Below are 17,062 nucleotides of genomic sequence, written 5' to 3' on the forward strand. Positions count from 1 at the left end.
TTTGTTTTTGGAGTTATCAAAACTATTCGTTTCGTCTAAACCTTTAATTTGCCATGATGTTGGACCCAATCCCAACAAATTATTCAAAGAACTGTTCCCTTTGACGTCTGCACCTATTTTATATGTGATTGTGTTGAAAGTCACAAATATTCTCTTGGCCTCAGACGATGAAGTTGTATCTGTTTTGGTTGCTTCAGACAATTGATATTCTCATAGAAAGTGTGAAGCATGTTGCCAAGATCAAGAGAACAGATTTAATCTCACAGTTTCCAGTTTGTTCATGTAAATGAGACAGAAGTTGTTCTCTTTGTACCAGACTCTGAAAAATAAACTGCTTTGTCAATCCCTGAATCTGGAAGACATTGAACTGGCCTCCAATAATGAAGCTGAGACTGTTTGACCCAAACATGTCAATGAAATCTTGCATTAAACAGATTTTGAGAATTGTCTTCTTCGTCTCCAGAATATCAACAAAACTGGAAACATCTTGTCCAGAATTGATGCTGAAAAACTTCTTCATGCCTTCATACCTCAAGGCTGGGCTGCTGTAATTGTTAGGGTTGTTATGAGATACCCTTGTATCTAGTTCATAAGATACAATTAAAAGCCTTCAGCTGGTCCAAAATGAAGGAGCCCTCGAGGGGACATGGGGAAAAAAAAAAATGTTGCTTTCCTTCGCAAAAGGTTTTGCGCTCTCTAGCAATACTGTAAGCCTTTCTTGCAGGCCGCCATCCTTTCTGCCTTAAGACCAGCTTATTTAAGGTTTGTACATGTTTGTTAATAGCTCGTTGTGGAATATCCAAAGTTTTATATATTTTTCATCATTCTAGAAATACGCCACAAACCTAGGATGGAAACAGAAACTTTCTCCAAGTAGGAAAGAAATAAAAATACATCCAAACTATTTGGACTTTTACTTACTATCGAGGGATAATAAATCATCTGACAGTTTTGATTGTGTGTCAATTGTGCTGGTCTGAATGGTTTCAAGGCCCATTTCCATCTCGACCTCAACAGACATAAACATGCAGTTAAATAGTTTCAATCAGTTTTTTCACCAACGAGTTCAATAAAAAAAACTTAGGCTCTGTAAAATGAATGAAACAGAATGATAGAAACAGAGGCTTTGACACTTGGGTGGTGGGTGTGTCTCTGTGGCCGTGATGTCATCAATATGAATGGGAAGATCAGTATCCTGCTGGCTTAGTGTGTATGAGGAAGCGGTGAGCGGGGAGGTCAGTCCTTGCAAAGTTTGATGCATGATAATGAAAATGGAATAAATCCATAATTGTTACGGAACAAAGACGAGGCCTGGAGATGACTGACATGCATCTGACAGATGTGATTCCTCGAGTTAACCCCGAGTTAACCCCCAGTTAACCCCGAGTTAACCCCGAGGTAACCCCGAGTTAACCCCCAGTTAACCCTGAGTTAACCCCGGTTAACCCCCGAGTTAACCCCAAGGTAACCCTGAATTAACCCCGAGTTAACCCCGAGGTAACCCCGAGTTAACCCCGAATTAACCCCGAGTTAACCCCCAGTTAACCCCGAGTTAACCCCGAGGTAACCCCGAGTTAACCCCCAGTTAACCCTGAGTTAACCCTGAGTTAACCCCCAGTTAACCCAGAGTTAACCCCCAGTTAACCCCAAGGTAACCCCAAGGTAACCCTGAATTAACCCCGAGTTTAACCCGAGGTAACCCCGAATTAACCCCGAGTTAACCCCAGTTACCCCCTAGGTAACCCTGAGTTAACCCCCAGTTAACCCTGAGTTAACCCTGAGTTAACCCCCAGTTAACCCAGAGTTAACCCCCAGTTAACCCCAAGGTAACCCCGAATTAACCCCGAGTTAACCCCGAGTTAACCCCGAGTTAACCCCGAGGTAACCCCGAATTAACCCCGAGGTAACCCCGAATTAACCCCGAGTTAACCCCGAATTAACCCAGAGTTAACCCCAAGGTAACCCTGACCCCGAGCTAACCGAGTTAACCCACTTAACCCCGAGTTAACCCCAAGGTAACCCTGAATTAACCCCGAGTTAAAACCGAGTTAACCCCGAATTAACCCCGAGTAACCCCGAATTAACCCCGAGTTAACCCCGAGATAACCCCCGAATTAACCCCGAGGTAACCCCAGTTAACCCCGAGTTAACCCCGAGGTAACCCCGAATTAACCCGAGGTAACCCCGAATTAACCCCGAGTTAACCCGAGGAAACCCCGTGTTAACCCCGAATTAACCCCGAGTTAACCCCGAATTAACCCCGAGGTAACCCCCAGTTAACTCCGAGTTAACCCCGAGGTAACCCCGAATTAACCCCGAGGTAACCCCGAATTAACCCCGAGGTAACCCCGAATTAACCCAGAGTTAACCCCGAGGTAACCCCGAATTAACCCCGAGTTAACCCCGAGTTAACCCCGAGGTAACCCCGAATTAACCCCGAGGTAACCCCCAGTTAACTCAGAGTTAACCCCAAGGTAACCCTGAATTAACCCCGAGTTTACCGAATTAACCCAGAGTTAACCCCGAGGTAACCCGGAATTAACCCAGAGGTAACCCCGAATTAACCCCGAGGTAACCCCGAGTTAACCCCGAGGTAACCCCGAATTAACCCCGAGGTAACCCCCAGTTAACTCAGAGTTAACCCCAAGGTAACCCTGAATTAACCCCGAGTTAACCCCGAATTAACCCAGAGTTAACCCCGAGGTAACCCCGAATTAACCCCGAGGTAACCCCGAATTAACCCCGAGTTAACCCCGAAACCCCGAGTTAACCCCGAGGTAACCCCGTGTTAACCCGAATTAACCCGAGTTAACCCCGAATTAACCCCGAGGTAACCCGAATTAACCCCGAGTTAACCCCGAATTAACCCCGAGTTAACCCCGAGTTAACCCCGAATTAACCCCGAGTTAACCCCGAATTAACCCCGAGTTAACCCGAGGTAACCCCGAATTAACCCCGAGGTAACCCCCAGTTAACCCCGAGTTAACCCCAAGGTAACCCTGAATTAACCCCGAGTTAACCCCGAATTAACCCCGAGGTAACCCCGAATTAACCCCCAGTTAACCCTGAATTAACACCGAGGTAACCCCGAATTAACCCCGAGTTAACCCCGAATTAACCCCGAGGTAACCCCGAGTTAACCCCGAGGTAACCCCGAATTAACCCCGAGTTAACCCCGAGGTAACCCCGAGTTAACCCCGAATTAACCCAGAGTTAACCCCGAATTAACCCCGAGGTAACCCCGAATTAACCCCGAGGTAACCCCGAATTAACCCAGAGTTAACCCCGAGGTAACCCCGAATTAACCCCAAGTTAACCCCGAGGTAACCCCAAATTAACCCAGAGTTAACCCCGAGGTAACCCCGAATTAACCCCAAGTTAACCCCGAGTGGCCCTCTACCTCCACTATCACTAAAATCTAATTTTTCCCCATGTCCCCTGAAGGCTCCGTAGAAAATGCTTCAGCAAAGATTCTGATTACAATTAGAAAGAGAGATCATTTTTACTTTATTTTAGCTTGGCTTTATTGGCTCCCTGTTAAATCCAGAACAGAAGTTAAGTTCCTCCTTCTCTCATGTGAAGCCCTTAATAATCAACTCCATCAGACATTGGTTCATATGTTCCTAACAGAACACTTTGCTCTCAGATTGCAGATTTACTCCTAGACTTTCGAAATGTAGAATGTGAGGCCAATCCTTTAATTCTCAGACTCTTCTGGGAACGAGTTGAGTCTGGGAACCGGTTCCCAGACTCAACTTAAGCCTTTCCTTTTCCTGTCTGTGTGGCTGGAGATTATCTGAAAACTGCTGCTTCTACCTGGTTATGGGATCCTGATCCACTCTGTCAGCTGGAAGCTGCTCTTCTGCTCCCCAACATGTGACTGGACGTATCTCCGGCACACAGTGACACTCTGCTTATTTTAGTTCTAGGTTCTCTTAGTTACCACATCTGTCACCTAGTGGGGGATCTAGAGCTTTTACATTAGGGAGGGAAAAGGACTGGGCTGGGAGGTAAAGCTGAACTTCCTGGGTTGTGAATATTGTCTCCATGTAAAGTGAGTCAACAAAATGTTCACAAAAACTCCTGAGCTATTTAAAGGATTCGTGTTTCTTCTAAGTAAATACAATTTTTATATGGACATGTTCCTTGACTCATCAGCCACAATAAAAAAAGCATTCCCTTTTCACATGAACATCACAGCAGAAGTTCATTTTGAGAATTTTATTTGACAATTTTGGGATTTCAGGCGTTGAATTTGTTGATAAGATTTCATAAAATACCTTGTTCATTCAGTGATTTAATTATTGGGTATGTAATTAGTAAAAAAAAAGAAAAAGTAAAATAATTGAACAAAAAAACCAAGTAGATGTTATAATATAGTGTTATAATAAATTCTATTCACCAAACAAGTCCTATCACTTGTTTATTGAGGTAGCGATCAGAACCAGGGTTAGCAGGCGATCGGGTCAGAACAAGTCAGCCTTAGATTATTTTATCAGTCACAGGATTTTTTATTTTACTAACCTCAGAAGAAGACAATACTCCTAATTGTACAGGAAGTGTTTAAACACAAAGATGGTAGAGACATAAAGTGGCTTACACAGTTAAAAATGAACAACAAAAAAAAAACACTCCTGTGTTGGCACTATACTTCACTACCTGAAGTGTCAAATCACTGTAAGCAATAATAAGTTGGATAAAGGAGCAGAATCATAGACATTCATCAGCATCGTTGCTATTACTGTCCTTTGAATGGTGTATTGTAGCCGGTCGTGATTAAATGATCGTAAAACCCGACCCTGCCTCACACAGCGTCGGGTTAGTGATGATGAATTGAGAGGCAGACGAGATGGAACCAGGTTGAAATGAAATGTGGGTTTAAAGATGAAAAAAAGAGTTCAACATAATCCAGAGTCCATAATCCTGACAGCACAGCAGAGCAGAAGGCAAAGGCTCAGCACTGGTAGCAACCGGGTTTACATGGACAGAATAAGACAGACTGGAACAACATGTGACAATGAAGACACGGAAACACAGGTGACATTAAACACCCAGGAGGGTAATCATGGAACGAGACACCTGGGAGTAATCAAGAGGAGACAGGACAACCCGGAGGCTCAGAGACAGAAACCTTAATTACACGACAGGAAAAACACAGATCCTGACAATACAGAGTCAAATGATTTGATCATCTGAATTTACACTTACGATCACTTCCCCTCTGTTTCTCTCCTTTCTCCTTTCCAAATCAAGATCCTTGATTAATGGTGCCTTGAGACAACATTGCTGATGATAGATAGGTTCATTCAGATTTTCTCTGCAATTATATTATCTTTTTTGCTGTCCTTGAGGAAACTGAAATATTGAGAAATGGTGTTTTGGGGGAAAAGGTGTTATTCCAAATTCTCCCCATCAAAAAATAGCACTCTGAGTTAGACTGATCTGGAATTGAATGAACTGGAAGAACCTGACAATATTGCTGTTGTGATAACGTCTTTTGGAAAACGGCCCTGCTGAAAGACCCTCTGCAGCATTTAAATGTTTTTTTTTCTTCTCAAGGACCTCTAGGTGGCCTTCAAAGCTCACTCAGAGGTCTGTGTTTGTTAAAACTGGGTGTTGGCCTGTCAGCTACATCTCGCCTCAACTTTCTCTGCGGTCGCAATGTTGCTGCAGCTTCTGAGCAACCCACAGCGCTCAGGGTTTATTTTTGGAATGCCATGGCGCCCTTTCCTTCCATTTGTAGGAAGGGGGGTCGAGTTGGTCTCAACATGAACCTGCCGATCTGACACTCCAGGCTGGGACAAGCAGGCAGCAGCTGGCTGGCCACCCCCAAGCAGCAGTCCTACAGGTAACAATTCCCTTCAATTACACCTTTTATTTTCCAGAGCAGAGGAAAAGCGTTAAGTTATGGAGGCAGCTGCTGAGACCTTATGTGTGTGGAAGGGTAACTTTTTTTTTGTCCTCTGCAAAACTGAAGCACTGACAGGGCTACAATTTCAAATGTGTGGCTTTACCACACATTTTATCACTGATCATCTGTCCAGGTTATAAAACAGTGTAGCATTCACTTGTAATTTGAATTGAACAGCTCTAATAAATGCTCATTTTTTACCATGAATTAAAACACCGTCCTGTCCTGCCAGGGGAAACCTGCCTGGAGCACTTTAAACTCCATCAATAAGTTCTTCGCCTGGTAAGTCGTTTTCATTTCCATTATTGCTTGACATAAAGTCTGTAGCTTGAATTCACGCGCATAAGCAGGTTATTTCTGTTTGAGTTTTTTGTTGCATAGCTATTATTAGACTTTCCTCTTTTGAACCTGCATCCTAAAAGAACTACAAATGCCAACACTTCCAGAGCCTTAAAAGGAGGAATGAGTATCTCATGTGTCAGGCTGGCGGCTCAGTGCAGAAGGGGGGAGCTGGGAGAGTTCTAAACATTTACCAGGTTGTGCCTCTAAATCACAGGGGTGACACGTAGTGAGATAAGACTAACTGAACTTAATTATGCCAGAACCTTAAACTGCCTGGTTGGTTCTCCAACAACCTGATCTGGTAAATCAGGGTTAAGGCTGGTGACACAATGTTCTGGCAGTGTGACACATACAGAGTGTTATTTCTTAGGCCTAAAATAATGGCTCCCAGGCCGTGTGCCAAAGCTGCATACTCATGGGGCATTCATGCCTAATTGGCCCTCATGTTTTCCTGGGTGACATCACATTTCAAAGGTATTATCCAGTGTCAGTGGGGCGTGAGATCATAAGGTATAATGAGCGTTCACTTTCAGCATGTTCTAAATAAAAAAGCAAACACCTGATGGGCAGCTAGTCACAGTCCAATAATACAATAATACATTTATTACAATGGAACCGAGACTCAGGGATCTACAAGCTTCGTCTTTAAATGACAATAATCTTGGAGTTATCAATACAGTTAGCTGAGCCTTGCATTGAATTTGGATACTGTAAAAATACAAAAGCATGCCTAGTATTTTTGGTCTAGTTTTTATTGCAGGTGTCTTGATGCCCTTGACACCTGCAATAAAAAATGACAAGATGGAACAGACTGCCAGAACAATTGAAATGTACAGATAACTGGTGAGCACCAGTTATCTCAACAGGTGCTCACCAGTTTGAGATAACTGGTGAGCACCTGTACATAACCCGCTTTCCATCAGGTGATTGTACTCTTGTGACAGCTGCACCTGCAATAATCAGTCAAAATGCATCATAAAATTCTGATTTAACATCAAACATAAATTGTTTTAACTCTGCTCTGAGGCTCTCTAGTGTTGAATGAATCCAGGAACATCAGGAATCCACTATTCTTCATCATGCTGTTCACATTTTAACATCAGGAGAGCAGGACAACACTTAACTGATCCACAGTAACTTGGCATTGTGAAGGTCGAGGACGTTCTCTGATGGAATTGGACCCTGAGCTTAGAGTGTCACCAGCAGGCTGCAACAGAAAAACCAGAAGAGTTGAAGAAAGGCATAGAATTGACCACATCCCACACGGGTGACCTCTTGTTTGTGAGCAGTGCCCTGGGGAAGTGGATGATTGATGCCACTCAAATTTGAGCAAATTTACTTGAACTGAGAATCACCCAAATGTCAGGTCAGAACATTGAAACCCGTCTACATCAGCATGGTCCTGTGTACTATACGACCTGCAAGGATATTGAGTACAACATCAGGCAAAGGTGCTGTTGTCTTGCATTGGCCATCTGGGTATATAAAAAGATGTTTATATAGTGGCTTTCATTGAACAGCAAACTGACAGTTAGCTTCTGTACAGGGTGTGTGTGCTCTATCAGCTGAGCCACCCAGAACTCTGGGACAGGAAGGTTACCTGGATGAGGAATCGAGGGCTTCAGTGCTTTTTCTCTGATGAAAGTTGATTCACTCTGAACAGAAACTTTGGCTGCCAGTGATGTTGGATATATCAAGAAGAGCACCTGGGTGATGGTGTTAGTGTGGAGTAGTGAGTCCAGTCAATAAAGTACTGCCCTAAACTACCCATACTACCTGAGTAACGTCATGATTTCAGTCATGATGTCCCTATATGAAGAACAATGTCATCATCATGGATGAGATTGCTCAAGGTCACTTCACAAGAAAGTGATTGCTGGACACTGGGGTTCTTCAATGGAGAACTTGAACATTCTTCAGACTTCAATCCTGCAGAAGCCTTGTGTGATCAGCTGATCACCAGAAGCCCAATGACCCGAGGGCCGTCCTTCCTGAAGAAGGGCCATGCCTCAATAGGTCAATTTATGAACAGCACTTTAAGCTATAATTGTGATTAAGACTTTGACATGTTTTGTTGAAACTTACCCACTGCTGGTGTTTTGTTTCAATACATTGCTTGAAATGAAGAACTCACCATTGCATGCGAGTGCTTAAATATGCTTAAACACTCTACTTTTGTGATATAATATCACAATAGTGTGTACTCTATATGTTTTCCAGAAATTTCAATATCAAATATTTATCACCTCAGACCTAAGGGGCTTATATGTAAAGCCTTTTTCTTTCAGGTGTGATGTGAAAAAACTATTTTACCAAGCACTGTTTGGTGAAATCACTCAATCAGGTTTATTCATATATTGTGCACAATACAGAGAGCTTGTAGGACAATCAATGATGAAGCAGGTCTGGATGAGTTGAGTTTTATACCAAGGATAAGGAATTGAAAACAAGACAGTCTGGATCTGAAGCAGCTGTAGAAAACAACTTCCAACCTTTACATGTAACCCAAACAGTTCGTTTGGTGAGAGTTCACAAGCATTTAATAAAACATGATCAGCAGATGTTAACTTGTAGTAATTTCCCACCACATATTTAAAACGATCTAATTCCTTCTCAAAGAACACAGATTTAGTTAATTAGTGGATTTTACTTTGAATACTGGACAGAGTTTGAGATAACTGGTGGTCTGGGTGGGCATTCTATTTCTTTCCTCGAACAAAAAAAACCATTTTAATGAATCTTTTAAGCAAGGGAAGATGGCAATTATTTTGTAAAGTGTCATTAAAACATTTTAATATGGTGAATGTTGTAGTTGTTTGACACTACTGATCAATGAACGGCTGCCCGTTCATCGATCGGCATAATAAAAACAGTTGACAGAAGAACAGATACTGATTTTATTTCATATTTTCAAGGTGGCATATAAATAGAAGCAAAAAATAAAAGTAAAAGCATTTTGAGGCAGAAGCAGAAATGTATCAACTAAAGCACACAGTGTTCAGAGGTGTGACTATTAAGCTAAATATCACAAAGTCGAATTTCAATAAGCAAATGTCCACCACAATTCTCACCATTATGCACTGTATAATATTTATAATTACAACAGATTTTTATAGCTAAACCAAAAAGTATTCATGACTTTGTAAGTTTAAAGTTTAAATCAACCTTTTGATTTCAGCATCATGTCAATTTTGACTGAAAGACATTGTAACATGGGTTATGAAGAGGGAACATCCTGATTTGAATCTAATAGAGAATATTTCCCGTCAAATTATGGTGACGGCAAAGAATTTAAAGGCTTGGAGCACATGATCAAAGACAAATCACCAAAAATGATTCAACAAAATTGATCAACAATCAGAAAACAAGCAATTTTTTTCCATGAAAATCTTTGAATTATTTTATTTTTTCATAATTTCAGACAGATAGACTTTCTGGTAGAATGAAATAAATGTTATGTCTGATCGTATCTGGGGTATGAATAATTTTGGGTTTAGCTGTACATCTGGTGTCAAAAAAAGTCCCACACCCTTTACCAAAGTTAAACCAAACTAAAAACTTGTTTTAGGATAATTAGGATTACATCATTAACTACTTCTAAAAGCCAGAAAATGAGTCAGAGATATTCTGTAAATTTCTTCAAATTCAGCCGTTTACATGTTCACCTTTATATCAAAATTTGAACTGGATGAGTTGGGTCGGTTTGGGTCTTCCACATAGCAGACCTGCTATGGAAAGGTGGTAAAAGGTTTGAGGGAGTTTGAAATGGCTATTTTTCTATATGTATTTAACGCACTTTATAACCAGTACATAAATGGTATGACTGGGTTCATTGTCCACTTAAAAAACTATTTTGTTTGCAGGTTTAACTTCCTTGCTCTTGTCTGGAGGTGAGATGTTAATTGTTTAAAGTACTCTTCTTTTCTTGTGATGCCAACTTTTGATCATCATTCCCCCAAAATGCACACGATATTGACGTCAACCTCTTACATCATAGTTGATATGTTGTTCTCAGTTTTACAGATTTTGCCATTTTTACTCCAAATTGTAATTATGACAATTTTACAAACCCAGTTTCATTTTAGGTTTATCAGACAGAGTTTGAAAACTGTTATCTGACTCCTCTTGGCTGAGTGACATTACAGAGCTGTCTTCACTCTCACTGGTTTGTTCAGACAGCTGGAAATTACTGTGGTGTTGATGCTTACATATGATTATTTTAACATTTGAATGTTAAAAATGCAGATGCTCATGCATCTGGAGATTGTTCCCAAGGATAAACGAGATAGTGGAGGTCCACAATTCTCTTCCTATTTAGATTTTTATGTGATGTTACATAAGTAAGTTACAATGCCATAAAATGTTGCTAATTATTTAATAGCAGCAATAAAGAACTTACTTTAAAAATATCAAAATAAAAATGGTTCCAGCACAAAAAATTCCAAATAAAATTCTAGTAAATTTTGGTGAGAAGCTTCTGGAAGGACGCCCAATATTACATAACTCATACAGTTGGAAAAAACTGTCTGAATTAGATGAAAGTTGTAAAAATAAATGTTTACATTATGTTTTCGGAATCTATCAACCAGAAATAGTTTTGGTAATCCCAAGTGGCCGAAATAACAAAACATTTCTTCAGATTTAATGTCAGAGAGTAAAATGCTTGTGTGTTTTTATTACATCTAAAGTCTGCTTTTAGCCGCGGCTGGTGCTCAGAGCTTTTGCAGTTTTGATTGTCCTCAAGCTAAAACAGGTGACCTGTTTAACATCAATGTTAAACAGGTCAAACATTGATGTGATCCATTTACTCGAGATGATTCAAATTGTACATTTTACAAGTGATCGTCTTGAACAGGAGCAAACTGAAAACTAACTCACATTTAGACTCATAATGGTAAAAACAGAAAGCAGGAAGATATAAAGAGTATCACACAACTAAAACCATCAGATATTTTTTGTGGGCTTTCATTTTTAACTTGTACAATTGAGCCCAAAATTATTCATACTGCTGACAGATTTCTGAAAGTCTTTCTCTACACTGGAAGCATTAATATTCTTGGAGGTTGCAGCAAGCATACCAACATGAATATGATTGAGAATCCACGGGTGAAACTTAAGTTTAGGGTGATGGAGGGCATCCAAGCTTAAGGACTTGGAGAATAGGTCAGCAACAAATCAGTGGAAAGGTGGGAAAAGCTTCTCATCAATTGGAATGAACAGTGTGATTGTCAACAAAATAATTTTCCATTGTTTATTGAGAAAGGTTTGCATTTTCAACATACTGGGATTTTAATGAAACATAAATTTCAAAAAATTACTGAGCCTAAAACTGCCGAGGGTACATATCTATTTCTGGGGCTGTATGTGCATTTCCTCTAGAGCTGGTCAGAAAAAATACAGACTTTCCTGTTGCAGAGTTTCTGCATCAGCATGTCAGGTGTTGCAACATCATGAAGGCAACAGGAGAGGAAATGCTTCCTCAGCAATCACTGTAACACAAACCTGCAAAAGGGACGGAGGAAAAACATTAGATATTGAAAATGTGAAACTTCTTTTAACCTGGTGTACTTTCAAGAGAAATTCTGTTTGAAAGAAAAACTGAGTTTGTCCACTTCCAACTTTGAACACACCTGTTTAGAATTGTATTTGAAATGTAATATGTAACAATGTATTGTTTATTCCATGATGCATGACTTTGTGTTTTTGTGTTTATGATGTAAAGCACTTTGAAATGCCTTGTTGCTGAAATGTGCTATACAAATAAAATGTGATTGATTGATTGAAGTATTCAGGATGAAGTTAGCAAAAGAGGAAAGCGATAATGATGTTATAGACATTAAAAAAAGAAAATGTGTTTAATATGCCATCCCCACTGACCAGCTGCTTTATGGTTACTGCTTCCATTTAAATGACTTGCATGTGAAAACATACAACAATGAACAATTGTGAAACTTCAGGCAAAGTTTTAAGAATGCTTTATCTCTTTTTTTCAATAGGGTGCAGAAGCATTCATGTCTGTTGCTTATGGCACTATCCACCAGCTGGGCCTGTTTTCCCAGCAGTACCCTCCACCACTGCTGCCCAAGCCTGGAAAAGACAATGTCCGTCTTCAGAAACTCCTCAAAAGGACTGCAAAGAAAAAGGCCTCCATCCAGACTTCACAGTCTGCTACACCTTTCCGGTCGAGCCTTTCCCCTGTAAATGAAGCAAGCCCTGACCTGGAGCGCAGCGACCACTCAACTTCCCCTCAAACACCAGAGACACCCCCTCAACTCCACAGCAGACAGCAACCTCCACGGTTCACTGTCAGGCCATTGTATCAACATGTGCCGTCCCCTTACCCGCAGCGTGCAGCTTTTGGTCAAGCAGTTAGCATGTCGCCTCCCACGGTGGCTGCCCGTTCATGCACATACTCACACCACGTCACAAAAACATCATTAAGTTCTGCTTCAAATCAGTTTTCCAAAGTCTTAGCTTCTCCAGGAGAAGCAAAGCAATCACCGCCATATTCCTTTGTGCCTGAGGTAAGCATACAAACAACTGAACTGGAAACATTTACTGAAAGCCACGCTGGTTTGAGACCTGCCCCTTATGCAGGCACCCCACATTCAAAAATCACAAGTTCAGGTGCAACTCAACATCCGGTACCAGCGGGTCAACCTGTGGTTCGACCTCTTACTGTGTTGGCCCCACTCATAAAATCTAAAAGTCCACGTCCAACATTTAAAGCAACTGAGCCTTCAAAATCACCAAAGCCAATGTTTGAAGTGCCTCAGATTAGGATGTATACAGCAAGCACTTCCTATTATGAGACATCCAGGACACCTCCAGTGTACGACACGGCTGGATTAACTGCTATTGGCAGCATAGTACTTCAAAGTAAAACATTAGCAGAAACAAAACAAGAAGTGCTCACAGCATCTGAGATCAGAGGAGGGAAGGCAACGACCACAACAATGCGGCCTCCTTTATTCGACCTAGATCCTGGTAGAAAGACTCCAGCAACAGAAGTAAAAGGAGCCGCCCCAAAGGCTGAAGTAAGAAGAGTCACTCCAACGATAGAAACCCAGCGAGTCACTCCAGTGTCAGAAATCAAACGAGTCACTCCAACTCCAAACATAGAAACAACAAGACCAACTCAAACAGCTGAACATAAAACCACCACCCCAACATCTGAGGTCAGAGTTCAAACACCAACTTATGAGTTTCTGTCGTCCAGGCGACCTAAAACCCCAGCATACCACATCAGCCGAGCCGCAACGCCCGTCTTTGAAATCTCGCGACCCAATCCTCTTTTGTTTGCGGTGTCACCAATCACAGTTGATCTAGAGAGGTCAAGGTCACCCCAAACAATTTCTACTGTGAGCACTTCATTGCCCTCCCTTCATCTGAAGACAACAGAGCTTCCTGAAACTTTACTAAATGGGGATGTCCACTCAGATGTGACACCTGCAGACAACTCTATAAAACAAAGTATGACAAAGTCAAAATCAGAGTCTGATCTGACAAGGAGAGTGATCTCGGTTTCAGCGGTTGGCTCTCAAAGAGCAGTAACTCCTGTATCTCTGTCTTCAACACAAGTAGCCACTGCTTATCAAAGGCCAAAAACCCCAACTTATGAAGCCTCTCGCCTTTTGACCACATCGCTAGGCTACAAAAAGCAAAAGGCGTTACCATCATCTATTTCACATGTGGCCTTTCAGAGACCTAAAACCCCAGACTCTCAAAAGTCAAAGTCTGCTTACCGCGGACTTACACCAGCTGAATACGCTGCTTACGGTGGAATCAAAACATATTCACCTGCATTTGGCATTACAACCTCAGTGACACCAACACAAGATAAGATTAAAGTTGAAAACGAATCTTCAAAACAGAGTAGTGACGAAGCAATTGCAAAGGAACAATCATCGGTTGAAATCTCTGAAAGACAGGACACCACTAGATGTGAGGAAAAGCTGGACCAGAGTCAAGTACAGGCTGGTCCCAGTGTCACAATCCCAGTTATTGTAGTTTCAACACCATCTGACTCAACAGGAACAATATCAATACAAGATCCATGTACAGCAACCAGTCCAGTTGCAGCAAAACAAGCGGCAACAGCGACTCAAGAAATGCCAAAAGCAATGGCTATGTCTTTTGAAAACCAGAAGGAAAAAACCACAGTAATTACAAAGACAAAAATAATAGATCCTCTTCTAAAGAGTGGCGACCAAGATTCCCTGAAGGTCATAAAAAAGCTTTTGAGTACAGGGAAGGTCCAGACCAATGAGGAGAAAGCAAAATCTGACTTGAAAGCTGACAAATCTGTCATAACAGAACCAAAGACACCTGTTACGCAGATTAAGCATGAAAGCTCAAAATCAGTTCCTGCTGAAACTACTCTTCCTATTGAGGCCCCTTCTACCAAGTCAACTAAAAGCAATAAAAACAACAACACAGAAACATGTTCAGCAGATAAACCTGACAAAAAGGGTGCTGATGACTCCCCTGCAGCAGCAGCAGCAGCATCAGCAGCAGCATCGCTTCTTAATGTCACGCAAAAGTCAAAGGGGATGAAATCAACAGCAAGTGGGTGGTCGCGACTAAAGAAACACATGGTGGTGGAACAGGAGGAACCAAAATTCCCAGAGACAGGTTCTCAAGCTGAGATCCAAGGGCAGGACCAGAGTGAAGAGATGAGGCTAGAAGAGAAGCCAAGTGGTCAGGCTGAGAAGCTAGCTACACCCAAAGACACAGACACTCCAAAGGCAACTAAGATGTGGGACGCCGTCCTCTTCCAGATGTTCTCCTCCAAGGAAAACATAATGCATCAGATTGAACTAAACAAAAGTGAAGATGAGAAAAATGAGGAGAAAAGCAATGAGCAGAAGGAGGTCCCTTCGTTTGCGTTCAGGCTACCCGTGTTGCTTTTCAGCCCCAGATTTGATGCTAAGAAGCTGAAAGAAGCCGCCTCAAGACCAGTGTCAAAAATCTCTGTTGTGTTTGAAATGGGTCTGATTGGGCGGAAAGGTAAAGAAGAGGAACCAAAAGACTTTAACAGGAAGGCCAGAGGGTTTGCTGCTTCTTAAACTATGCCTGATATGAAATGTCCACATTAAACCACGGCTAAACTTGTTCTGTAAGTTAATGTACAGCTCTACATTAATTTCTCTGTTAACGTGAGACTTCTGAACACTGCTGAAGGAAACTAAATCCCAACTTTATACTTGACAAATGCATTAGAGTATGACGGTAGCTTAATGGGTGTTAGATGTTTTATTTTTATTAGTAAGCAAAAACGAGCTAACTTGTGTTAAATGTCTCCAGACATCACAAAACATTAAAGTGTTTACGTAATCTGACAATTTCCATTTGCTTCTTTCAATACACTTTTAGAGATGCTGCTGAGCCACTGAATATGTATGTACATGGTTGCTGCATGTGTACAATCTTCCAGTATTTTTATATTTATCAAGAAATGTTTGATTATATGTTAATTCATAATCAAAATAAAAAAACAGCTTTTTTTTTTAACCAAATTGTGTTGTTTGCCACAACATAACACCTCTGAGGAAATGATAAATGCTTATGTAGAGTTTGTAGATATTTTTCATCTGTTCTTTGAAAACACTCACCTCAGTGATAGAAGAGAAAAGTGGGAAAGTTTAGATGAACAATAATGTTTAATGTGTCCCTCAAAAACTGCAGGATGGAAGGGAATCACCTATTAAGGCACAAGTAATTCATCCACTCCTAGTAAACCTCCATAATAATAAATTCAGCAACAGTAATAAACAAACCACTGTGCTATATAATCACTATGATTTTCATTTGGAACATTAGGCAGACACTTATCTTAAATCGAAGCGACTGAAGGCTATAGACAGCGTTTTAGAGGTCAAAAAGAAATAAATAATGTAGAGAAAATGTAGAGTGTTTTTTTGTGAGTTGTTAAAGTTTTAAGAGAAAAGGAATGAAAAGCAGACAAAGGGCTGTACAGCATGTTAGTTACATGGTGAGGGATGATGGGATGGTAGAAAGCTCTGCGCTTCTTGGCTGTAGTTGTTGAGTATCTTTTTTTTTTACTACGTATCATCTTCCCTTGATCAACACTTTTATTGGGGAGTGGACAAAAGTCTACTTTTCAAATGACTCCATTTTCTCTAATAGACACAATAATAAAGTCTAATTACTTTCAAAATAAAGATTTTCGTCAACAAAAGCCAAGTTTCATCTTTTCTTTTAGGGAAAGAATTTGATTTAGAAGTCAAACCCAAACTGCCTGGCATGTTTAGCTTTTGCAATGTAAAAAATAACCTCCATGTACTAAATGACATCTTGAAATGATGTTTCATTGCCACTTTGTCTCAAATTCAAATAGATTAGGATGCACACAGGAAAAAAAATGAAGCATATAATTCAAATACATTTCAGCTGACTTTCAGTTAAAAATGTGGTTGTATGAAGGAATTTGTTCCAATTTCTAAATTAAAAAAAAAAGACTGAAGCAAATTTAATGATCAGAAATAAAACCTAAAATGAAAGCCGATCCTGTTTGTTGTGTTGCTCTATTTGTGATGAAGTTCCTACCGGCACTTTGACTGAAGTCTCCACATTCATCTACAGAGATCTTCTCATATTTTCCATGACCAGTGACAATAAATGTATGTTTTTTCCCATGTGGTGTTGGCTGTGGAGAGATGAGACAGAAATGAGTTTATTTCTGTTAAAAGCCCTTTGATTTTTGTTCAGATTGACCCTTTGACCTGGAGGGTTAAGGTTTTCCCTACACGTCCATAAACATCAGAGTGATTCAGGTGCTGAAGCCAC

At 40.8% G+C, this 17,062-nt stretch overlaps 2 protein-coding genes across 3 annotated transcripts in view; one reads left to right on the top strand and one right to left on the bottom strand.

Annotated features, from left to right (window-relative positions):
• Positions 1-5,672: 5,672 nt before the first annotated feature.
• prr33 (proline rich 33) lies at positions 5,673-16,781 on the top strand. Its single transcript, XM_055022689.1, has 3 exons — positions 5,673-5,848; positions 6,144-6,193; positions 12,250-16,781. Exon 3 carries the CDS (start codon positions 12,265-12,267, stop codon positions 15,319-15,321), a length of 3,057 nt encoding a protein of 1,018 aa, XP_054878664.1. The 5' UTR covers positions 5,673-5,848; positions 6,144-6,193; positions 12,250-12,264; the 3' UTR covers positions 15,322-16,781.
• The window catches only part of lsp1a (lymphocyte specific protein 1 a), a 47,125-nt gene continuing 39,199 nt past the window's right edge, over positions 9,137-17,062 (bottom strand). For both annotated transcript variants that reach the window (XM_055022691.1, XM_055022690.1), the window contains exons 12-13: positions 16,823-16,922; positions 9,137-11,755 (exon numbers count right to left, since the gene is read on the bottom strand). In XM_055022691.1, coding sequence (XP_054878666.1) covers positions 11,733-11,755; positions 16,823-16,922 — 123 coding nt within the window. In that variant the 3' untranslated portion in view covers positions 9,137-11,732. The remainder of the gene's footprint in view (positions 11,756-16,822; positions 16,923-17,062) is intronic.

The sequence above is a fragment of the Poeciliopsis prolifica genome, unplaced genomic scaffold (genome assembly GCF_027474105.1).
Source record: "Poeciliopsis prolifica strain line A6 unplaced genomic scaffold, Auburn_PproV2 SCAFFOLD089, whole genome shotgun sequence".
NCBI lineage: Eukaryota > Metazoa > Chordata > Actinopteri > Cyprinodontiformes > Poeciliidae > Poeciliopsis > Poeciliopsis prolifica.